Consider the following 24,861-nt stretch of genomic DNA (forward strand, 5'->3'; position numbering starts at 1 on the left):
TCAAACTTCTTTGGTAAAATTGATACAAATAACGGGATTTATGGTACGAATCACAAATTTTTTGATAATCCACCATTGATTCAAAATAAAGTTGATGACTTGTTCAATGCATTAACTGCTCATACTGTTCTTGGACTGTCATACGCTCAAGGAATTCGAAAAGTGATAAATAAGACTAAGATCTTTAATATGCTGGAATGCACTCAAGACCTTTCTGACGCAGATTGTAGAAAGTGTCTTCAGACTGCAAGAAGAGAACTTCTAGTTCATAGTGAATGGAAAAGTAAATTGATGTGCTATTTATAATAGTTGTTACGTCAGAATTGAAATTTACGCCTACTATGCCTAAACTCATTCGAGATGGGAACGAATGCCTCTCATCCATGTTGAATTACTAATTATTATAATAAAAAAATAGTTTCCATTATTGCTCCCATGTTTGAGTTGTGTAATAATAGGAATCATGTAATAGGCTAAAGCGCTAAAACACCCCCTTAAACTTGTAGCATACTTTCAATTTGCATCCTGACTTTTTTTTTTCCTTAAGAAAATCAAAGATCTCAACTATATCCAAAAAATATAAAATTAGTGTTTAGGTTGAGCCTTATTGGACTGGGTCATAACGGGTTGACACTATAGTAACATGATCATTAACAAGTCGGGATAGATTCATGAAATACAATACTCAATAATGACCCGTTATCTTTGTAAAACATACTTTTAGTTATTTTTTCTTTCTGAAAAAACTTTGAACATATATACCTTCTTTCTTTTGTATATTTGATTTTTAGTAATTTTCTAGGCATTTGCTATGTGATGCATAACCTTTTTATGATAAGATGTTTTCTTTGTGTTATGCTTGATATTATTTGGTAGTATTTTAGATTTTGAACTAAAATTTTATATATATATAGAAAGTATTCCCTAGTATATCACACATAATGCAATTAATGTGTTCCGCGCATATCCATCGTTCACCAAAGAAAAACACAAATGAACAACTCGTTTACCTGTTTCTTCTTTTTGCTAACGAATATTAACAGTTTGAAAATCAAACAGTCAATTAATAAACTAATTTGTTGGAAATAAGAGTTTGACAATCTGTTCAAAAAAGAATAAGAAAATCTATAAGATTAAGACACATGGGAGGCAAGAGGGAAAAAGAAGAAGAAGAAATTGGTCCTTTATATTCCTAAAATGGTCCTTATCTGGTCTGGAGGATGCCTTGCCAGTGACTTAGGATCTGAGTAGCCATTCTTGGGATCCATAATCGCCTGGTATGTAAGATCATATGCTTCGGCCAACGATCTAGCCACTTGAATACACGCTTCAGAACGCAACTTTGGAACCTGCATCTGCTCAAATTCAGGCAGGGAACTCTCACTTCCCAAAACAAGCCCAAAGAAAGCCTTCAAACACTCAGAGAGAGAGGCGGGAGAAGTGTCCTCTATCTCTACCAATGGGGTATTGCCAGTCTCCTTGTTGAGTGACTTGCGGAAGTAGGGAATTTTCTGTGACAAGCCGCATCTTCTAAGGATGGCATCAACTTCATTTTCTACAAGTGCTTGCATGTGTCTATCTATCATCATCCCGAGGTTCTTCACATATTCCGCTGCAACCTCATGCCCAGACAATGGTTGTTGGATGGCACACAAGCAATTGATAAGGAAAATCTTAGAGGATGTTCCACTAGACTGCACCAATCCATTAAAAAGGCATTAGTACCAAAGCAATGAAGAAGACTATGCATGAGAATCACAAGATCAAAGTTATTAATTTTTAAATACAGGGGCCTTTTATTTTCAAAAATCACACCAATTTCCCTTGTCATAGCTGGTAGTACCGAGGACTTGTTTTTCTGCATACCAAATCCTGTGGAAAGTCATAATAATACCTGTAGAATCAAACTTACAAACTCTAGTTTTCTTTTTCCCCTTTTGATAAGTTTTTTAAGAACAGTAAGGCAGAATGATAAGCTCAAACATTTTAGTTTTAATAAGCCTTAAACTTAGTTACGCAACTAAAGAATAAGGGAATTGGCCAGAATATTAAAGTGGGTCACAAAAATCTTTGAAACTAGCTTGACATTTGTCATAATTTGGCACCAGGAATAATTCTATGCGCTAGAGTTGATGAGAATTACAACAAAATGAAACAGCAAGCCACGAGAATTACAACAAAATGCAACAGAAAGACCCGATATCCTCTGATTGAGTGAAGATACTTTGAAATCAGACGCTTGGAAATAAATGAGAAAAGAAAACCTGAGATGACGGGGCAGAACTGCTGTTGGACAAAAGTGCGTCAACTGGTGATTTACTAAATTGACCTAAGTCAGAACTCAACCTACTTCTTCTTGAAGAGTGGCCAGCTCCCTTGGACTTGTGTGCCTCTGCTGCTTGCTCACAAATCTGCAATGGTTGAAGTAATGGAATTTATTCAACATTTAAATAAACTGAAGACTACCTCTGTTCTCAAACTGAAGTTAAATATTAATTTTCACATGGAATGCATCAACACAGTTTTAAGTCCCATTAAATCTGTAACATGAATTCTGGAAGAGGTACAATGAAATAATGTCCTCAGTATGATGTTTCCAGATATGATTTCACAGTCTGACTCTGCAACAAGTTTAACTTAAATTGCTACTAATATAGAGAGCATCTGGTTGTGGGATTATATGGACTCACAACAATAGGCGCAACAGCACTCAAAGTGAAGTTCTTTGTAGTTTGTCCTTAATTAATGGGAATCTGACATAGTGTTGAAACTTCAATCATGCTTAAAAACTAATTTCAATGTTGTTTTGACCATCATGAAACTAGAAGCAAGCTTACCAAGCATGCCGTTTACATAACCAAATGCCCAGCACAACACACCTTAATAATTGGATCGAGTAAAGCAGATATGACTGGACCAAACGCAGGATTTTTTCCTAAAGTAGGAAGCATCATGCTGTTATGCGTCTCCACTATTTCAAGCAGCAGAGAGACTCCTTCCCTTACTGCTGGTGGAGGGGAAAGATCAACAGCAACAAGGGGAGGATACCTCAAAAGCTTTTCCCCTCGGGTTTTCAGAATGTCAAAGAAAGTTTTCTGAGCGGCATCCTTCAGTGTCCACAATGTATCAGATAAAGCTGTTTCTCTCCCAAGAAAATCTGATATCTGCAAGTAAACACAGCCATAGATCAGGGGAAAGGAAAAAGAAAAGCAAATAACATGTGGGACAATTTGTTCCATTGATGAATTAGGAAAGGCATCACTTACAGTGTGGCTGTAGAACTCCAGGGTATTACTTAGTTTGTATGAAATTATGAGACTCGATTGAGACTGCAAAACTTGTTCAACTCTTACTTTAAATGGCCGGCAAACTCCTTCAAAAATTCTATCCATAACAAATGTCAAATCAGATTCTGTCTTTCGAGAATCACTTTCAGGGCTCCTGGAGAATTGGCTTGTGGCTGGAACAGTATCTACCGCTGCATCTGGATCCAGTAATAGAAAGACAAGTTCCCGTTCAGATGCCAAGGCCTGCAAGGGGAGCAAGAAATTACGATGGCCAGATGATGAATTATACTTCACAAATGGAAGTGGAACACAACCAATAGGCCTTTGTTTTCACACCTGATGCAACCAACCTAGCATGTCCCCAACGTATCGTAAGGGATCATGAGCATGAACTTCAATGGGTCGAGGCATTCCACCAGGTCCTCCACGTGTAAGAGCACTGATGAACCGCCTAAACAATGCATTATGCCTCATATTTGCTACCTAGAAATTGGTCAGGAAAATCAATAAACAAGGTAGTAGAAAGTGAATCAGGTGAAATGGTTAGCATAGAGAATCACCTCTTCTGCACAATACTTGAAAAGGACAGGTCTTTCCTTGAGGCAACGAACTGCTGTTTTCAAAAGATCACTAACTTCAGGATTATCAGAGTCGCCAAGTCTTCTACATTCCGCCTGAACCCACCTAGAAGACGGGGTTAATTAAAGACCCAATATACCATATTTTATTTATCCTAGTAGAATACTAGTGTCAACAAATTGAAACAACCACTATACATAGTGGTAATGATCTCTTGCCAGATCAAAGCATATTATATTGTCAGTCTGTAAATCTGGGTCACACATATAAACAAGAATTCACCTAATAAATGGTAAATATTGACACTTTGCCAACAATGACATGTCAAGCTGTTTGACAAGAGAAAATTTCCTTATACATATGCATATTAAGGAAGATGGTAGACGAGAAAAACCTGCAGAGGCGCTCGTAGGCTCCTTCTTGGTAGACAGCCATCATATCCATGAGCTCGAGACCTGCACGCTGCAAGTGAATGGTAAATTGGGTTGTTAGTATACTATCACCTTTTAAGTTTCCTAGATTCAGAAAAATTTCAGGTGAGAGAGAGAGAGAGAGAGAGTGAGAGAGAGAAGAGAGTACCTGGTGATGTGTTCTTAAGAGCAATTTACAGTTGGCATGAATTTCTTGAACATGAGAAAGCGCCTTGAAGAAGTTCTCATTCAGTTCTAATTCCCTCAATGCACTTATCTACAGAAACTCACATAAACAAACAAATCAAATTGATGTAAATCTCAACACAGATGAATTATCCACACATATGGCTTGATGGGTACCTCTTGATTCGAGAGTTGGTAATCCCGGAGGAAGCAAGACACGATCTGCTGCCTCTGGGTGGTCACGTTGAGCTCCTGCTTCAGCCTTTCGGTGGTGGCGATAATGTCACCGGTGGTAGCAGTGCAGCTGCTGAGAGCCACGGCGATCTTGTCGCAGCTACTGGCCAGGGCACCAACCTCGTCCTCCACGCGATCCAAGGCCTCTTGGGCCGCCTGGGAGGCCTCCAGGAACTCGAGGTTGATGGAGAGGCCTCGCTTCTCGATGGTGGATCGGAGATTGCGCCGCGACTGAGGGGTATTTTCGGAATAGAAAGAAGAGAGGGTGTTGAGTGAGGCGAGCACATCGGGAGTGTCTGTGCGACATTCCAGTACCTTCTTCAGCTTCCGGGACAGTCCCGGCGCCAGCGTCGTCGTCCCCATTTCTGATTTTCTCAGGTCTTGTCTGTCGTAGGTAATGAGATGGCGGGAGATTGGCTAGAGATTGGGAGCTGGGAGTTGGGAAAGGCGTCTAATTTATCACAGATTTGATCAAAGCTGAATTTACCCAATTGATAAAATAAATAAAAAATAATAAAAAATAAAAAATTTAAGAAAAATAATAATTAATTTGGGAAATTCAAATAATTCCTGTCAATACTCAATTTATGATGGCATTTTGGTTTCTAGTGTCATGTTATGTATTACACTAATTCGATCCACAATAAAACAACATGATTATTAATCCTCAAATTGAATTAAAATTTTCTCAAAGAAAATGATAGGATTTTCACGACATTTATCGTGAGATGACACTTTATACGATTTTACTCAACACAAATACAATTATTTTATGTCATCATTGAATCATGTAACGATGTCGTGTCTAAAATTGTCACCCCTACTCCCCATTGCTCATTATACACCTTCCAAGAGAAAATGACCATTAACAACAATAGATGCTCATAAGCTCTAACGTTGACCCAAACAAAGTTAATCTTGACAAATCAAGACTCAAATAGTCCTTTGGCAGCGTTCAAATGAGGAAGTATATTGTATAAAATATCCTTCACATTGTATTCTTCATTTTGAACTCGGCTTCTCTTCTTCTGGTTCCATCCAACACCTGTTGAGAGCATCACCTTTACAATCTTTTCCTTTAATTGCAGAAAAATGAAAAGGCATTACTGAAACTTGCAACAGTGTATTTCATTGGCATAAAACTCTTTATTGTCTTTACAAAATACTATTTACACTGATATAAACACACCATAGATGTAGATAGAACAATTCCTCCAATTTTATGCATATTATTGCAAATCCCTTAGCTCCAAGAGTCTAGACCACCTCTTATCAATAGAAGCAGTGCTTTGTCCACCAATATCTGCAAATCGGAATTGTATTAGGAATTGAACTTGCTTAAATTAATTGCTAATCTTCTAGTTCTGAAGTTGTCACAGAAAACTTACACTCTACAGTTGGGTAAGATTTCTCACACAGCTCTGAACAAGTATCCTGCAAAGTAAAATTTCCCGCATTCGTTTGTCGATCATTTAGTATAGGAAAAAGTATTGCATCATGTTGGTTTTACATTCAAAAGTATTGCATTAGTAGTTCTTACTTTTATGGAGGTGGCAAGCCGTATCGTGTCCTGTATCAGTGAATCGAGTTCAGCTTCATTTCCAGGCTTCACATAGATTACCTGTTGAAGCAGCTGTGTTAAGGCACTATCTTGGGGAGTGACAGAGAGCAAGAGGGAGAGAGTTTAGAGACTTAATGATGGATCGTCACCACCGATCTCAGGCTGTTGAATTGTGTGCTCGTCTCTGCTTGATGACAGAACCCATACATTAAATTGTGTGTTGATCTGTTACAATGCACGTGTATAAAATCAGCTGGATTGAATTTATGATTGGATAAAGCATCAAAGTTTCAAACTTCTGCAAAGACAAAGTACCTTTCTGCAGTATGGAGAAGAGCAGTTGCTACATTTTCTGGTGAATGATGTCATGATCTTTCCATCAACAGAGAAGCCAAAGCTAGCATGCTGGTAATTATCACAGGGGAAAATTAGGGTTGTTGAGTATATATACCTAACATTAATCTCTGCTAATTAATACCGCTTTTATCTTCCTTACTACCATAATCTGCACAAAGAAACTCAACTGCATTTAGGAAATTCAGTTCGTTTCAGAGTTTGGTTTCGCTTATATAACGATCCGTATACATGACAGCCAAAAAGAGAGGGAAAAAATCCCTAATGTACTTACATGCTCTAAACCGTTGCCCTATTAATCAACCGCATCAAAAGACTTAGAACATGGTACGATACGTTATAAATTAACTACTCAGCGATACGAATCTGAAGATTCTTGATGACATTAACTTAAACTTATTTCATTAAAAAAAAAAAAAAAAATCCAACTTCTATAACGATGAAATAATGTGATCTGAGGAAGTTGTAACTAGAAGTAATCAACTAAAAGGTCATATAAAATAGGAGTGACCTTCTGGACGCAGAGATTAACTGAAACTTGTGCATCCTTTTCATTTTCATCTTCAATCAAATCTTCCAAACGCAGGTCATGGAGGGAGAGAAGGTAATCACAGCACCAATTCCCGTGCCATCTCCCATCTGCTGTTGATATTTTGATCAGACTTCTGCTGTTCTTTTTGTTGCTCTGCATTAATTTGTGGGCCCAAGTAGAAAAATATCATGTACATTACGTGGCCAACACACGTACACAAAAGGAGATGAAGTTGTAGATAATATTGTAGGCAAGAAAATCATGAAGGAAATCACAGTAAAATACCAAGAAGAAAGAAAAGAATGGAGTTTCAGAATTACATATATTTGTTGGTCATATTACCAGAGAGAAAGAGTTTCTTTTTGAAGCAGCTCTGATTTTGAATAAATGAGGCACCAATTTAGAGGGTTTGGGGTTTGCTGGCTTTACAGTAGGAAGCGTAATAAGTCTTGCTGATACCAAATGACCAACTTCTGCCATCTCTCGTTTGCTCTCTCAACAAATACGAAAGGAGGAAATGCTGGACATGTTTTCCTTTAGAACCTTATCATCATTGGCACTTGGCACTGGGACTTGAGATCGTGATAGGGTGTATAAAGGGAATTTGGAATACTTAAAAATGCAGAATTACAATTTTGCCCTGTTTGTTACTAACTCTTTTTTTATACAAATTCGAACTAAAATTTTATTTTTTGGACTTGAAAATTAACAAATGAGTCAATTTTATACAAAAAGAAATATTTGGCCTAGAAAAGAGAGATGTTTTGAAGTTGGGCTTGGGGAAATATTAGTTATGAGATTAAAAATATAGCATTGGATTTAAATAATTTTGTAAAAATAAAATAAAATAATACACAACCAGTATGATCCAGTCTGATTTGGTTTGGTAAGATGTGAAATTGGAACAAGAATCGGTTCGTTCCTATTTGGTGCCAGTTTGTTGACTTTTTAGTCAACCAATTTTTTTTTTCAGTTTTTTCCACCCGGTCTGGTTCAGTGTTCCGGTTTTCAGGCCCCAATGCCCACCCCTAATGAGTTATAGGCCAAATGTAAGCCCCAAAATGTGTAAAACTCATCTCTAGTTATGAGCTAAATTTTAAGGGCCACATTTAACCCTTTAGCCCTTCTACCAGGCCACACATAACCCAACCGTAGCCCAGGCCAAATTTTTTTTGTGGGCCCTACTCATGTGTTGCCTAACAGGAGGAAGAATCACGCATGGGCGTGATCATGAGATTAGTTCGTGCAATTGGAAATTAACAGACAGATTCATCCAAGGGCTGCTATTAAGCTGACGTCAGCTAGCTGTTACTTTTTTTTTTTCTTTTAACGCTTTTAATGTATTAAAATTTGTCGTTAAAAAAAAAACTTTTTGGAAAGTGTGTCAATTTTTAAAAAAAAAATAGCCATTGTTGGCCTTAAATAAATAAAATATGTCTATAAATACCTCCAAATTTCTTCAAAAAATTTAACACTTATTTCATTCCACATTTCTTACAAATTTTATCACATATTCACAACTTTCCATATTATTTTTTTGGTCAAATATTTTCCACACTCTTATCATAAATCTAGTTAAATGCTTATCAACGTACACATGTCATATTTGGAATATTGTCTCTAAATAGTAGTTTAATTAATTTAAAAAATACATAGTAGTGGATTGTATGAGTGCTGCACCATAGTTTTTCTCAAAATAATAAAATATAAAGGGCCTTAAAATATAGCCAAGCATGACTGGAGATGGAAAAATTTAGCCATACATTATTTTTTTATAAATTAATATTTTGGAGAGCTAAATTGTAGTCCAGTACTGCATTTAGCCCTCATGAATGGAGATGGCCTTAAGATTAGTTAAAACCATTTAGACTTAGTTGCAAATCATACTCCTACTCTAGTTAAAGCACAAACATTGTGGAACCAAATTTATCACTCACATATTAGTCTCATTTTATTGTCAGAGATCAGTAATTTAAATCTTATGGATGAAAATATATATATTTTTGGTTTTAGGTCTAATGGTCCTTAAATTTTGACCCGATTCGCATTTTGGTCCCTCAATTTTCAAAATCATTCTCGTTGTCCTTCAACTTCAGTTTCGTTATGACAAATGGTCATGCTGTCAATTTTGTTATCTTTTTCGTTAAATGCAGGGGCAAAATGATCTTTTTTTTTTATTTTTAATTTCCACCATCTGAATATTCATTTCACCCAAAAAAAAAAACTAAAAACTAAAAAACCTTATGAATATTCCTTTTACCATCTAAATATTTTTAATTTATCCCTGGAGTGAAGCAATTTCTGATTTTGACCCTCAATAATACACTATGTGTCATGCACATGCTCAAATTTAATAGAAAAAGTTAACAAAATTGACGGCAGAACCATTTGTCCTAACGAAACTGAAGTTGAAGGATCATGGGAACGATTTTAGAAATTGAGAGACTAAAATGCGAATCGAGTCGCGAATCGAGTCAAAGCTCAGGAACCATTGAATCTAAATATTTTAAAAAATATATATAAACGATAGTCTAAACTATAAACTAAAAGCCTTTTTTTCACTCCATGTTGGCGTTTAATATATATTTTTGAATGAAGAGGAAACTATAATAATAAATAAAAATTTCATTTAAAAACCCTTAAATTTCGCTCTACAAAAGAACGGCAAATAAGAAATTCAGAGACGGTATTTTCTTCCAGAAAATTGGGGTCGTGACGGTGTATGTAATGTATGTTAGTTAAATAAATACATCACACAATCTCTCTCCTTCTCTCTGCGCAGTGGGGGGAACTTTGAAACCCTAGAAGAAGTGCAATCATCTGATTACAGCCCTAAGGTTCTCTCTCTCTCTCTTTCTCTCTCTCTCTCTCTCTGCGTTAAACCCTAATATTTCGTTACTCTTAAAACTACGAGGATCTCGATTCGCACCTTTATTTATCGTGCGAATATCTCTTGAACTAGGCTTTTGTACTAATGTTTGTTTTGTTTTGAAAGATGAGTTTTTATTTCTTTTTCGTTTCTGGTGTTTGGATTCTATCTGGGTTTGAGGTTCTCTTTCAATTGGTACTATAATTTTTAGATTCAGAAAAAAAAGTATTGACTTTTCCGTCGATTTGCTTAGAAAATTGAAGATTTGTATATATTTCCATGTAGAGGTAGAGCTTGTGGTGAAATTATGTCCTTAGAATGCTGGAAAGCTGGTTTTTGGGAGTCGTGTTAATCAATTTGGCTGACTTGCTTTCAGTAGGACTGTTAGTGTTCTCGTCTTTATCACATTCATCTTTGAAATTGTTGCTGGTCGGCCTGAATTGATTTTTCTCTACTTAATAGTAGCTCAATACTTTTATAAGTTGTCTTATGTATTTGTATATGTGCAGGTTGTGGATGAGCAAAAAGCTGTTTTTTTTTTATGCCCTTTAGTTTGCGAATTGTTACGTAAGTGTCTGTTTTTGTAAAAGGAAAATGATAGGTTCCATTTTGCCCTTACCGGCTCCTCCTTCTGATGGAGACCTTGGGCCTCTTCCAGAATCCCAAGTGACTGAACTTAATAACGATGAGAAACAATTGAATGAGGAGCAGAACAAAGCCAACTCCGTTGCAACACATACTAGGGCTATTGGTATCATTTATCCTCCTCAAGACATCAGAAATATTGTTGACAAAACTTCCCAATTCGTGGCAAAGAACGGACCGGAGTTTGAGAAAAGGATCATAGCTAATAATACCGGAAATGCAAAGTTCAGCTTTTTGATTTCCTCAGATCCCTACCATGCGTATTATCAGCATCGATTGTCTGAGTTCCGTGCCCAGAATCAGTCTTCTGGACAGCAACCTTCTTCGCAGCCTGAAGATTCTGCAATACCTGAGTCATCCCCACCAGCTCCAGCTGCAGATGGTGAAACAGGAGCACCAAAGCTGGATCCCTCTGCTCAGTTTAAATCGGTGCGCAAAGTGCCCGAACCACCAGAAAAACCAGAAGCTGAGCAGTATACTGTTCGGCTTCCTGAAGGGATTACTGGGGAAGAGTTGGATATTATAAAGCTCACAGCCCAGTTTGTAGCTCGAAATGGGAAATCATTTTTGTTAGGATTGACAAACAGGGAAACGAATAACCCCCAGTTCCATTTTTTAAAACCTAACCATAGTATGTTTACACTTTTCACTTCTCTGGCTGATGCTTACTCAAAGGTGTTGATGCCTCCGACGGGGTTGACAGAGAAGCTTAAGAAAAGTATTGCAGACATGACAACTGTGCTTGAACGGTGTGTGCATCGGCTGGAGTGGGAGCGTTCACAAGAGCAGGCAAGGCAGAAGGAAGAAGATGAGATTGAGCTGGAAAGGATGCAAATGGCTATGATTGATTGGCATGATTTTGTTGTGGTTGAATCAATAGACTTTGCAGATGATGAGGATGAGGATTTACCTCCTCCAATGACCCTTGAGGAGGTTATAAGGAGAAGCAAGGTCACAGATATGGAAGAAGATATTGTTGAGCCTGGTAAGGAGGTGGAAATGGAAATGGATGTAGAAGAGATGCAGCTTGTTGAAGAGGGCTTGAGGACAGCCAGAATTGAAGAGAATGGTGATGAAAAGAAGAATGAGAGTAAGGTGACAGATGATCCAGAACCACCAATGAGAATTGTGAAGAACTGGAAGAGACCTGAAGACAGGATCCCTGCTGAAAGAGACCCAACAAAGTATGTCATTTCACCAATCACTGGAGAGCTTATCCCTATCAATGAGATGTCTGAACACATGAGGATTTCTCTCATTGATCCAAAATACAAAGAGCAAAAAGAACGGATGTTTGCCAAGATTCGGGAGACTACTCTCGCTCAGGATGACGAAATCTCAAGAAACATTGTGGGCCTTGCACGAACCCGTCCTGATATTTTTGGTACCACAGAGGAAGAAGTTTCTAACGCTGTCAAGGCTGAGATTGAAAAAAAGAAAGATGAGCAACCAAAGCAGGTCATATGGGATGGTCACACCGGAAGCATTGGTCGCACAGCAAATCAAGCCATGTCACAGAATATCAACGGAGAGGATCAGAATGATGTTCTTAACAATGATGCAAGGAATCTTCCTGGTCCTGCAGCTCCTCCTCCAAGACCTGGTGTGCCGTCTGTTCGCCCTCTACCCCCACCACCAGGTCTTGCCTTGAATCTACCCCGTGTTCCTCCAAATACAGCCCAGTATTCTGCTCCATCTAGTGGTGGCCTCCCTGTACCTCCACTGAGGCCATCAGTTGTCCAATATCAATCAGTTCGACCACCTGGACCTCCAATGCCCATGAGTTCAGGACAGCAATCCCTTTTGGTGAATCGGCCACCTCCTATGCCACCATCAATGTCTATGAATCCATCTGTCCCACCTCCCCCTGGTTCGCAGTTTACACCCATGCAAGTTCCCCGAGCTTATATGCCTCTTCCTGTTCCTCCACCTACAATGCAAATGATGCCACCACCACCTTTGCCTCAGGGGATGCCCCCACCACCACCACCTGAGGAAGCTCCTCCACCGCTTCCAGAAGAACCCGAGCCAAAGCGGCAGAAGCTTGATGATTCTATGCTTATTTCAGAAGATCAGTTTCTGGCACAGCATCCGGTATGGATTCCCTGCATATCCTTGTCTTTCCACTGTAAATTCTTTAGTAATTGAAATCTGATTGTATAATTATTGTTGGTAGCCTGACAGAAATTATTCCTTTTTATTTATTATCTTTTTGGTTGCAGGGACCTGTTCGCATCACAGTATCTGTCCCCAATGTTGATGAAGGTAATCTGAAGGGACAACTTTTGGAGATTACGGTGCAGTCCTTATCTGAAACTGTTGGGAGTCTGAAAGAAAAAATTTCTGGGGAGATCCAGCTTCCTGCAAACAAACAGAAATTGAGTGGAAAACCTGGTTTTCTCAAGGACAATATGTCGCTTGCATATTATAATGTTGGAGCAGGAGAAGCACTTAGTCTTTCATTAAGAGAGCGTGGTGGAAGAAAGAGATGAGCAGATTATTTGACCAGGCTGATTAAGGTTCTTGCTGGAATTTTCGTGTTACCATGAGAATATTCAATATATCATGTGGGACTTTTGCTATTCTACTTTCTTTGATGTTATATGGGAGATTATATGTTGGTTGTGTATTAATAGGATGATTTTTCTTGAACATATAATTGTTGTCTTTAAACTGATGGTAAGTGTCGTATCTACTACAGATTGGGTGCCTCGGCGAGTGTCTCTTAAGGACAATGGGAAGTAGATCAGTTCCTTTTACTTAGCCAGCGCAAGTCATGCTTATATGTCTAATAACTGCTCCTTTTTGCAATGCAGTTTTTTCTCTGGAAAGTATGTGCCCATGGTCGTATTATGGTTTTCATATCCCTAGAAGCATGCTTGGTGTCAAGTTATTTTCAGTGTTCACTTCCAATTTTTGTTGGTGAAAGATTTTTCTATTGGTGAATGTTGGTATTTTGGGTTTTTTGTTTTCCTTCTAGTATTTAATTTTATAGGGTGAAGCTATACTGCGCCTTTAGCAAAGGGTGCCACAGAAGCTTGTATTATTTGCACTCATGTGTTTCTTTAACCAGCCAATAGCAAGCAGTGGCTGGTAGAGTTGGTATTTTCTGATGATGGTTGTTAACTACAGGATAGAGGCTTTAGCTACTTGTTGGGACTCATAAATGGTCTGTGCAACCAGTTAGATGTTCTTCTTTAAGCATCTAAGCCAGGTAAGATGCTATTTTATCTTTACCATTTTCATGTAGAATTCCTTGTCCTGTTTCCAACTCTGATGGCAATCCTTATGCATGCCATTTCTTTTTGCAGCATGGAACCACAGGGTTTGATTACCATGTTAAAGGAACAAGCAAGTTTTTATATCTTTGTATTTTTTCTAGGATTATTAGAGCAGGTTGGGGTTACATAGCTTCCCTAAGGTTATGCATGAGATTGGATTTGATATTAAAAGTTTACAGCTAGTATAGAAATGCAGAATGCCCTAATCTGTTGAAAAGAGTCGTCATTAACTGTTCAGTTATGGTAATTTGGTGCTGGCAGCACAATACTGTAGAGAATTTGGTTGGCTGATGTACTAGTCTAAAATATTTGCTCAACACTGGCCTTCACTATGGGGTGTCAACATGGTCCATGCGTAATTACGGGTCGACTCAGTATGTCGTTCCGGGGTTGAAGACTCCAGCTCTTCTCGGTGATGTGTCCTGTTGTGCGGATATAAACAATTGTGTCTCCAATATTGTGCACGCTAGGAATGTGTATGTAGTAAAAGCCACTGTCAGCTGTTTCAAAAGGCGTTGAGTTGCCTGTATAAAGTCTGCCTCATTTCCCAATATCAATTGGTTGTACTTGTTGAGAGTATCACTTATGCAGCCAATTGCCAATTAAGTTGTGTAGCCAACAATGTGGGTTGTTTTCATGCCTTAATTAGATGTTTCAAAGATGAGTTTCCCAAAAGCAAGAGTCCCTTTTGCTTTTGATGTGCAATGTTTGTCCGATCAAACCAAAACCACAATGCTTGACCTAGTTGCAACTTACAAGAATGAATGGTATATGTTCAGGACCTTGGTGGGGGCATGTCTGGTCAGGACTGTGCCCTGTATCAGAGATCCACTCCACCCCTGAGGATGGGGCTTGTTTATTCCAATATATATTGTATTGTTGTCCAATTGAACGAGTCTAGTCCGTCTTACATGACACCGCCCGATTTTAATTAGAATAGTCCTGTGATGCACGTAAATATTGATATCTTAGGAAATATCGACGAATATTTCAATATTGGTGTCTGTTGATGGAAATGTCAAAGCATCATCGCTCTCAGTAGTCAGTTCTAAGTTAACCAAAGTGTCCAAGCAACCTTTTCATGTCACTTTGAGCACCATCTCTCGTAGCTAGTTGTAATTTCGATTATGGTGTGGAATTTGGATGCGAGGTGTGAGTGGTGAATTGAGTACGACTACCAGTTTAGTGTTTTTGGGCAACAATGTGAGTGGTGGTAGCGTCAACAGGTATCAAGGAAAAGGTTGCAGACGTCAAGAAAAAGAAAAAAGTGAATTGCAATGTAAGACCTGCCAAATATAGGAAAGCATGCTTTAAATTACAACTTTCACTCAGTTTGGCATTGCTATGCTGTAAAAATAATTGTTGTCAGATTTGCTGTGAGAGAAATCAACTGTGAGAGAAAGCAGTTCGGTGTGTGGTAAATTTTTTGTTAAAAGTGGTGTTAGTACTGATTCCCGCATAATAAAAAAAATGATTCCTGCATAATCATTAATCTCAGTGCCTCTTCAAAACTGATTCTTGCATAATCAGAAAATAAAAGCACCTCATTAGATGTTTTCCCTTATAGCTTTCTTTCACAGCAATTTTTAATAATAAGTTATTTTCTTATAGTTTATCAAACGGGTTAGGTTTCTCAAATTTTTTTTAAAATCACTTATCACCCCAAATAAACAATGTCAAACGGGCACTTAAAGCTTATTTCCCAATTCTGATTTTGTTGATGAATGCCCTTCCTAGGAATTTTGATGCCCATCTCTTAAGAGGCAATTTTGAAATGGAAAAAGACAATGATATTCTAGTAAGTGAAATTGAAGAAATTTGATTCAATGAAAGGCGGCTTTTCAAAAGGGAACTTTAGTTGAGTGGAACTGTCACAACGTTAGAAGGGATGAGGGCTGCATCTGTTGTCAATATATCTTTCAAACGCCCCTCATCATCCTTCCAATATGCATACAAATATGAGGCTACCAGCCCATCCTCCATTCCTAAAAGATGGTTCTCATAGCAAAACCCAAGATAAATCTTTGGACTCAGCAGAATTTCCTTGTGGTAATTTGACTTCAAGTGCTGCTCATCAAGATCTTTGGCGCTATTGTACAACTGATCAATGCATCCTTTGAAAAAGGCATCCCTCAAATGCTTTTATATGAAACCAGGTGGAACAGTCAAAAAACCAAGTGGTTTCTGACCTGTTTGCTCATCATTGTCAATTCTCAGTTTGAGGTTTTTGCAATGAGATTCAGCCCTATTGTGGGGACATAGCAACATCTTTCTACATGCCTCAGTCTGGAAATGCCGAACATCGATGCTGGTGTACAAATTATTCATGCAACCTATTTCCAGAAGTACTGAATGTTTACGGGCACGCCTGACAATGGTTCCCATTGGTATTGTCAAGAAACTCAAGTGAACATCAATAAAATCTTTATCAGACTCTACGAAGATAATTTTGTTGCTCCCCTTGTCCACCACAGCCTTCAAGCTTATAATATATTCTTCACAGTTGTATCAGCCATTGATACTGTAAGAAAGTACGAAGCTGTAAGTTGTTTTCCTGCTTAAACATGAAAGGACTTCAAAATACAAGTCAAGTACTGGGAAAGAGAGACAAAATTTTGGAGAATTAATAGCTTGAAAAACAGGTCAGAGCTTGAACAGATAACAAAATCAATGATTAACTACAAAGACATAATAAACCATCACTCCATCATACCATCTTGAGTACTAAACTATTCAATTATAAAATTACTAAGCTATTCCAAAAATGATTCAACCTGTTCATATAATTGAAGAAGTGCTAGCAGTGGACTAACCCGAGAGAAGATGAAATCCATTCCTTACGGATTCAAGCATTCAACATAGTTTCAGCTGTTGTAAAGGTCTTTGAAACTACCACAACTGCAAATATCAAAAAGAATATGAATGAACAATAAGAAACCCCACATAGAGCTGGACAATGAAAATTATGTCCGCAACATGGGCCTGGGCAATGAAAATTATCCGCATTTAGAACAGAGATGGGAAAATTTTCATATATACTGCACATTGCAAAGAGGTACTGTCTCAATTACCTTCCAAGGCTCGGTATCAGAGATCATAACAGATGAAGCCATGTAAAGTGGTGTTTGAAAAGTGAAGCAATTACCAAGTCCACCCCAACTCAGGATGCAATTCTCTGCGACAAATAATGTGTGCAGTAACATAATTTAGTAGCACTCGAGAAAACGAGATAGATCAAAGGGTTACCAAGACCACTCCAACACAAGATGCAATTCCCTCGAAAAAAGAGAGAAAAAATTGAACTCTCAGATTGAAGATAGATTTGTGGATGGAAAGAGGCCTTGGGATCACGCTAGGGAAAAGAGAAGATTCGGGCGCCTAATCCTTAGGTAGAGGTACCTTTTTAAATTTTTAAAAAAATAATAAATACTATAGCTGCGTGGCAATACCGGTTGTCCTTTTTTAATTTTTTTTAAGAGATAGTATAGCAGCGCGGCTATACTATTTAAATTTAATATTTCATGGGAATATTCGTACGCCTAAGCAGGTCCTTTTTTTTTTCCAATTTAATTTTTATAAATAGCAAGCTACGCAGCTAAACTATTTAAATTTAATATTTGAAGAGTGTAGCCGCGCGTCATTATTATGATATTTTTTAAGAACAAATAGTATAGCCGAGCGGCTATACTTGTTTTGACACCTCATCTAATGCTAAGTGGGTCCCTTTTTTTAGCCGGCTATACTCACTGATATTTTTCAAAATAGTATAGCCGCCTGGCCTTACCACAGTATTTTGTTTTATAAAACAAATAGTATAGCTGTGCCTATATAGCCCCGATTTTCTTTTATCGATAAGAGTAGTTTAGAGCATTATCCATTACTATAAGGTCATTACTCGAGTCTATATTGTCCCTTTCTTCAACGACGGAGACGTTGAGATCTTATGTTGTATGCTGAATCCTCCACGGCCCAATGGGAAAGAGATTTCATCCCCATACGTTTCATACTTCAAAACTCATAGTTTTTTACAACTTCACTCCTTTCTTTTTTCTTTTTCTTTTTTTCTCTCTAGAAGAAAAACAAAGCCTGCATTATTATTACATACAACAGGTCATTCATGAAACAAACGGTCATTAAATATTCTGCATAAAGAAATCTCTACTAGCAATTGAACCCGTGACTATGAGTCTGCTACGAGTATCATTATCCATAAGGAAGTGCACACACAGTATCATCCATACTGGAGTTCCAGTTTGTATAAAGGAGAAGCATCATCATCATTCAATAGATAAGCAAGCTCTCTTTATAGACTTTTCTTGATTCAGCCGCCTAATGAAGACATCGGTTAGAGCAGAGTCGCTAAGAAAAGTAGCCACCAAAAGACGCAAAGCCTACGATAAGTAACAACACAAGAATCATCAACAATTAAAAAGGGAGAAGGGTGCAGTGAAAAGGGCAACATGAAAACTGTAAACAATTAACTCACCTCCTTCTTGCCAACCTCAACAGTTTCCTCCTTTATGTCAGTGAAAGGTACCTTCAATTCATTTATAATCAGCTTGTCAGTTACCATGAATGCCGTTGATGCTTTCAAATACCCTTGAGTACTTTTATCATGCTTCAATTTGAGTGGAAGTGTCACTGCGTTAGAAGGGATGAGTGTTTTATCAGTAGCCAATATATCCTGCAAACCTCCATCCTCCGGCCAATATATGAGGCCACCAGGCCATCCTCAATTCCTAACAGACAGTTCTCGTGGCAAAAACCAGGAGAAATCTTAGGACTCAAGTGCTGCTCATCAAGATCTTCGACACATTTGCACAACTGATCAATGCACCCTTTGAAAGAGGCATCCCTCATATGCTTTACTATGAAACCAAGTGGAACAGTCAAAAAACTGAAGAGCAAATTAACAAAATCCTCCCCTGCTTCTGCATAACAAACAATATTCTTCGATACGCTAATTGTCAGCTTAACAACAATCTTTTCTTCTTCTTCTCCCTCAGTCATCGTGTCTCCAAGCAGTAGAGATTCAATACGTGTCAATATTAGTTGATCCAGATTTAAAATGCTCAAATTCGGATTTGGTACAGGATTATGCTTCAGTATAGTTTCAGACAGAGGTTTCTTTGATACTAACGAGCTCAGAAGCAAGTTCAAAACCTGGAAAAAAGCCCATGAGATCAGAAACCACAAACGCTACAGTTGTATTAGAAGAAAAATAAAACAATTGGCAAACAGCATTCAATTCCCTCATGAGCTCTTATATTCAAATTCTGTTGTTCAGTTGTGCTATTCTCATTCATGGCTCCAAGCTTTGTAAATACAGGATTGCTTGCCACCGATAATGGGGACATCATACATAAATCATTCACGGCTCCAAGCAACACATTCCGACCAAATTTTGTTGGGAGATGTCTAATCCGACAAATATTTGCCGGCATACACCTGTGCTGACGAAACTTCGTCGGGAGTTTTCCTAGTTTGCTATTTACAGGAAAACTGTTAAAAATGGCAATTCCTGGCGAATTACTTGAGTGTTGGCAAAGCAATTAACATTTTTAAACCACGACTTGTGATCCTTTGGCCACCTAATTGATATTTTGAGTAATTGAAGAACAATAGCAATCGCTGCATACAAATATTATGTGTATTTTAGTTCTACATGGCAATGTGACATGTGATTTTTCATCTTCATGTACGTGGAAACAAATATATGTGTGGTGCACCAAAGCTGCTCCTGTCGCTTCGTTATTAATGTGTGAATTTAATGAAGAGAGACTGTCAAATCCACATGTCAATGTCCCCAACCACAATTTCTTCACCCCACCCTCTGAACCAGAATTCAGAGCAGGAAGAAGACGACATCTCTCAACCATTCTTCACACTTCAAACAGTAGGTAGACATGGATATACATACGGTTCTTGGGGGCAAAGATATATTCATATTGGTTCCTGATTGGCTAAACACAGAATTTTAATCTGATGGCTCTGGCTTTTTAATAGAGAAACCACAACAATTGGCCCATGAATATGACATTGATGCATTAGTAAAAAATTCTGAACCACAGAAATATGAGACAATCCAATTAGAAAATATCATTCTAATAAAATATGCAATTGAATGAGGACATTTGATATTTTTAGTAGGAAATCCAGTTTCTCTCCTAATCCATCCTCTCTTAAGCTTCTTAAGCTTTTAATTAAATACTTTTAGTAGTTTAATTATCCCGTAGTTTATGCTAATTATGTTTGAAGTCAGATTTACTATACTCCGGCATACACCGCGCGGCTATACTGTTAGGATATTATATTTTAGGTTATAGCCGCCCGGCGGTACTTAAAAAATATTCTAAATATTCTACTTTGGAGTATAGCTATACCGTTTACATTTATATTTATGGAGTATAGCCAGCCGGCTATGCGATTTAAAGGTATAGAATAGTAAATGGAATATTTTAAAGGTATAGCCACCCGGCTATACGCTTTGAATATATTATGTTTTAATTACTTCTATTTATTTAATGAAGTATTAGTATTTAAATATTTTAATTAATTGAATAAAAATTACTTAATAAATACTATTTAATTATATTTAATTATCTTAAATAATTTTGTGGAATTTAAAATTATTTTTAAAATAGTTTCAATTATTTAAAAATTCTAGAAAATTATTTTAGTATTCTAAAACTGGAATTTTAGTCTCCAAACCCTAAATCCAAGTGTCGAACTTATCCGAACTTGTTCCATAACCGTTTGCAAGTTGTAAACCTACTGTTGGGCACTTAGGACTCAATTAGGCTTGGATAATCACGTAACTCGACCTAGGGCTTTACGATTTAAGTTTCGCTCTCAGTCTTGTGATCAAAATATATTGCATGTTATATATCAGATCAAATACTGCAAATTTAGTCATAGCTAGCTTAGTGGAATTTGTAATTTTTACTTCACGACCATAGTTCATTCCATGTTATTCTTCAATAAGATCGGAGAATGATTAGAACAAAATACAAGCAATGATTCATAACTACAGATTAACGAAATCCCCCCCTACTTGTGCATAACAAACAATCTTCTTTGATTTGCTAGCTATAAGCTTGACAGAAAATGTTTTCTTCATCCTCATTCATTGTGTCTCCAAACAAATGGGATTCAGTCTTACAACTTACAACTGGTCGATGAAATAAAGAAGGCACCACATGCCAACAAAGTCCTATTTTAATACAAGCTTTTAGAAGAGAAGATGAAAAGAACTAAAGATAGATCCTCATATGGATCTTATATTAACCAAGCTCTCATTATTCTTGCTTCGACTGCCAATGCAGGTATTGATTAGAGAAGAGGCACAAAACAAAAGATGCAAAGCCTGCAAATAAGCAAGAAAACCACTAGTCATCAGAAAAATCCTCTTTGGTAGATATCCACTAAATCAGATGACCTGAAGCTTCAGAATTAGAGACGCATATACTCTATGTACAGTCAAGTTGATGTGGCATTCACAAAAACACAAACAATATCTGTAGATTGATTCAAATCATCGACCGTAATGAGCATAGCCACTTAAAACACAATATAGTTTACTAATTTGGAAGATAGGAATACAATTTCATCTTAATTAGCATAAAGCCAAAGACCAAAATGTAGTAACTAATTTTACAAAAATATTATTAAAAAATATATCAAAATTACACACAATGCCACTCCTTCTAAGGCAAGCATACTATGTCATATTTCCATATCCAGCCAACCGCCACAGCCGGCCAGCCACCCGCAGCCGGCCACCACCGCAGGCCAGCCAATCCTTGAATTTTCAATATAGAAAAACACTAAGGAGATTTTTATTATTTTTAATTGAAAATAAATAAAAATGATAATAATAACATGAGTTATAACATCCATGGTTTTTCCTTGGTAGTTCATAGAACTTTTATTTTGAATACAAGCGATAATCTAAATTACAAGAGGAGAGGGGTTTCTCACACACACAACCAAGATGTCATGGGTTCAAACCTGAGACCTTGTTTTTTTTCCTTTTCTTTTTCTTCGCTACAAAAGAGTCTAAGAGAATGACAACTAGAATCTACCTTCATGTAATGGCCAATATGGGAGCAAGAATAAATACATGAATTATATCCCATATTTAAAACCCACCAATAGTAAATAAATACAAGAATAAATAAGAAAAAAATTGATATTAAAAAAAAAAAAAAAAGGCTGTATAATATATTGAAATCCCTATATTATGGATGCCCATCAGTCATCAAGAAGTTCACAATCAATCCTCTGAAAATAAACCTTGTTTGCAGCAAGATCATAGGCAACATTATAAAATTGCTGAGCCATAATTCCAACAAAATTCAAGTCATTGCCAACAGGAGACTCTTGCAAAGCCATACAAAACTCATTCTGGCCATACTCTTGGAAAAGGCTCTCAATGTCCAAACCCAACTCAGCCCCATCTGCAAAGTTCAAGACAACATCTGGAAACCCAACAAGGTCTTGGCTTATAATCCCCTTGTAGCATAAAGCCGAAGGAATATCAGGCTCTTCTACTGTTTCCAACTTTCCATCCATCAACTTTGCACTTCAGCACTAAGCACATCATATGCACCTTTGGCTAGGAAGCTTAATGTTGTCCCAGAATCAAAGACTGTTCCACCAGTGCCTGATGGTGTTCTTTTGAAAATTTCTGGATCAATTTCGAGCCGCCTTTCAGAGAGGCTGATGCCCTCTAAGGTCAAATAGTAGAGGTCATTGTAGACTTCAAGTGGAGTTGAAAGGCCTTCTATCTTTGCACCATCGCCTAAGATTAGTTGGTTATGAGGGTACTTAGGATCCTTTATGCTACCAATGCAATAAGAGAATTTTGACCCCAATTGGGTTGCCAAAGATATGCTTGAAGGTCCAAGACCAAGTATTTCCACTAGGTTGGCCATTGTAACCATCATTGTCATCGGCACAACCAAAAACCACATTTGCGACAGGGCTAATGCCTTCGTCGGACGTGTCCAAGGTGAACTTTTCGGTCCCAAGAAGTCCGGCTACATCAGTGCCATCAAGGTACTTGTGAGAGAACTTGCAATTGTTTGAGGGGTCACATTTGTCACTAGGGGAAATGGTGCAATAGGGAGAGTTGCATTGTAATGTGGTGTATGTTGAGGACTTGGAAGGGTCAAAAAGTGGAGTGGCTTGTTCAAAACACTTGGTGCAAGGAAGGCATTGAACCCACAATAAGTTGCTGCCTGTGTCTACGGTCAAGAGCTGTGGAACTGGTGGCTCACCGATTGAGAAACTTGCCATGAATTGTGCTCCATTGTCCTCACCAACAAGCCCGGCACGAGTATCGTCTGTCACAAAAACAATAGACTTTGCTCCCAAGTATGCTAAGCGTGCCATGGAGGTTTTCAACGTGTGCATAGCATGGTCTTTGATGGTTGCATTAGGGTTGTAGTAAGGAGACAAAGCCGAATCGCGATGAATGAGTTTTGTTGCAAAACTCCTTGGTCTTTCGATGGTGGAAGCTGTGGCGGTTAAGCATAACAAATTTAAGAAAATAACAAAATTAGTAAGCGAGAGCCTAACAGGTTTTGCAAACTGGGCTGCCATGGCTACTGGTTAAAAGAACACAGAATTGTTTAAGGCAGACGAGGCATGATAGCTGTGCTTCTTTATAACTATGCGTATGTAGAAATATACATATATGGAAATATCCTCCAGACTGTAGACTTGCCTTATATGCTTGCTCTTATCAAAAGCATCCTCCTAAGAAAAATACTATATGCAATAAAGGGAAAAATAACTAGATAATCTTGTGTGTAGGGTTCTTTAACAAGGCAGTCTTTCCATTTAGTTTTCACACGCATAAGTCATGGCATTAGGTTTTCCATTAAGTTTTCATCTTCCTTTTTAAGGTAGTCTCATAACTGCTATCTTATTCTTGTCCAAGACCATACAAAACATAATGGAAATTTGGTACATTTGTATCAGTAATGAAAACACAGCAGTAATGACTAATAAAAATTAGAAAACATTTAAAGCCATGTAAAATATGTGAAAGTTTGATTAAGGGTCATGGATTACCATTTAAAATATGGGTAATATATACAGTAGTGCTCAAGCGCTTATTAGTTAGTAAGTTTTGGGAGTGATTTTGGACTTTTGGAGAGAAGAACCTCGCATGCTTCTTCATATAATCACTTTTAGTGATTCTAAGGCATGTGCTTCTCCATAAAATCACTTAAAACCACGGGCTAGTTTGGCATTGCTGTGCTGTCAAAATAATCGCTGTCAGATTTGCTGTGAGAGAAATCAGCTGTGATAGAAAGCAGTTTGGCGTTTGGTAAATTTTTTGTTAAAAGCGTTGTTGTTACTAATTCCCACATAATCAGAAAATGATTGCCGCATAATCATTAAACCCAGCGCCTCTTTGAAACTGATTCCTGCACAATCAGAAAATGAAAGCACCTCATTAGCTTCTTTTCCTTATAGCTTTCTCTCATAGCAATTTTTAAAAATAAGTGATTTTCTCATAGTTTACCAAACGGGCTGTGCTTCCCAAATTTTTTTAAAAATCACTTATCACCCCAAATAAGCAATGCCAAATTGGCACTTAAAGTGATTATATAGAGAAGTGATTTTCCATAAAAGTGAATATTGAGTTATTTAGGCCTCGTTTGGGATGCCTTTTTTTGGCCAAAAACCTACTTAACTTTAAAGTTAAACAGTTTAAGGTGTCTGGTAAAAATAAAATATCCTGCTTATTTTAAAAGCAATGCTCTTTTGACAGCAACTTTTAAAAGCAACATTGGGGTTGCTTTTTAAAGCTACTTTCAATTGAAGCAGCGCTCTCCCTTTATTGATTTTTTTGCAATTCCACAAATACCTTATTAGGTTAGAAATGTATACGTTTGGTATTTCCTGTAG

General features: G+C 37.6%; 5 protein-coding genes across 11 annotated transcripts; 1 reads left to right on the forward strand and 4 right to left on the reverse strand.

Moving 5' to 3' along the window:
* Positions 995 to 5,186, reverse strand: LOC18779525 (conserved oligomeric Golgi complex subunit 6). The gene is made up of 9 exons (XM_007213547.2): positions 4,640 to 5,186; positions 4,446 to 4,553; positions 4,261 to 4,328; positions 3,848 to 3,971; positions 3,624 to 3,770; positions 3,267 to 3,530; positions 2,880 to 3,164; positions 2,265 to 2,411; positions 995 to 1,694 (listed from the first exon to the last, which is right to left on the reverse strand). The coding sequence occupies exons 1-9, from the start codon at positions 5,057 to 5,059 to the stop codon at positions 1,185 to 1,187; spliced, it is 2,073 nt and encodes a 690-aa protein (XP_007213609.1). The 5' UTR covers positions 5,060 to 5,186; the 3' UTR covers positions 995 to 1,184.
* Positions 5,338 to 7,724, reverse strand: LOC18780356. 2 transcript variants are annotated; one of them, XM_020554036.1, is made up of 8 exons: positions 7,486 to 7,724; positions 7,123 to 7,296; positions 6,573 to 6,662; positions 6,393 to 6,482; positions 6,237 to 6,317; positions 6,085 to 6,130; positions 5,886 to 5,999; positions 5,338 to 5,741 (listed from the first exon to the last, which is right to left on the reverse strand). In XM_020554036.1, exons 1-7 carry the CDS (start codon positions 7,621 to 7,623, stop codon positions 5,926 to 5,928), a joined length of 693 nt encoding a protein of 230 aa, XP_020409625.1. In that variant the 5' UTR covers positions 7,624 to 7,724; the 3' UTR covers positions 5,338 to 5,741; positions 5,886 to 5,925. The 2 variants fall into 2 exon arrangements, with proteins under 2 accessions (XP_020409625.1, XP_020409624.1); XM_020554035.1 differs by having other exon boundaries at positions 5,338 to 5,772.
* On the forward strand, positions 9,846 to 14,552 carry LOC18778916 (probable splicing factor 3A subunit 1). Of its 6 annotated transcripts, XM_020561451.1 has the most exons (6): positions 9,846 to 9,980; positions 10,522 to 12,751; positions 12,880 to 13,176; positions 13,359 to 13,604; positions 13,790 to 13,871; positions 13,969 to 14,544. In XM_020561451.1, exons 2-3 carry the CDS (start codon positions 10,607 to 10,609, stop codon positions 13,147 to 13,149), a joined length of 2,415 nt encoding a protein of 804 aa, XP_020417040.1. In that variant the 5' UTR covers positions 9,846 to 9,980; positions 10,522 to 10,606; the 3' UTR covers positions 13,150 to 13,176; positions 13,359 to 13,604; positions 13,790 to 13,871; positions 13,969 to 14,544. The 6 variants fall into 6 exon arrangements, with proteins under 6 accessions (XP_020417040.1, XP_020417044.1, XP_020417027.1 ...); XM_020561455.1 differs by lacking the exon at positions 13,359 to 13,604 and having other exon boundaries at positions 13,969 to 14,552; XM_020561438.1 differs by having other exon boundaries at positions 12,880 to 13,598; positions 13,969 to 14,491.
* Positions 21,806 to 22,630, reverse strand: LOC109946786 (aspartyl protease UND). Its single transcript, XM_020555582.1, has one exon. The coding sequence runs from the start codon at positions 22,510 to 22,512 to the stop codon at positions 22,192 to 22,194; it is 321 nt and encodes a 106-aa protein (XP_020411171.1). The 5' UTR covers positions 22,513 to 22,630; the 3' UTR covers positions 21,806 to 22,191.
* Positions 22,162 to 23,593, reverse strand: LOC18780983 (probable aspartic protease At2g35615). Its single transcript, XM_007212050.2, has one exon. The coding sequence runs from the start codon at positions 23,542 to 23,544 to the stop codon at positions 22,783 to 22,785; it is 762 nt and encodes a 253-aa protein (XP_007212112.2). The 5' UTR covers positions 23,545 to 23,593; the 3' UTR covers positions 22,162 to 22,782.

Source organism: Prunus persica, chromosome G1 (genome assembly GCF_000346465.2).
Source record: "Prunus persica cultivar Lovell chromosome G1, Prunus_persica_NCBIv2, whole genome shotgun sequence".
Lineage (NCBI taxonomy): Eukaryota > Viridiplantae > Streptophyta > Magnoliopsida > Rosales > Rosaceae > Prunus > Prunus persica.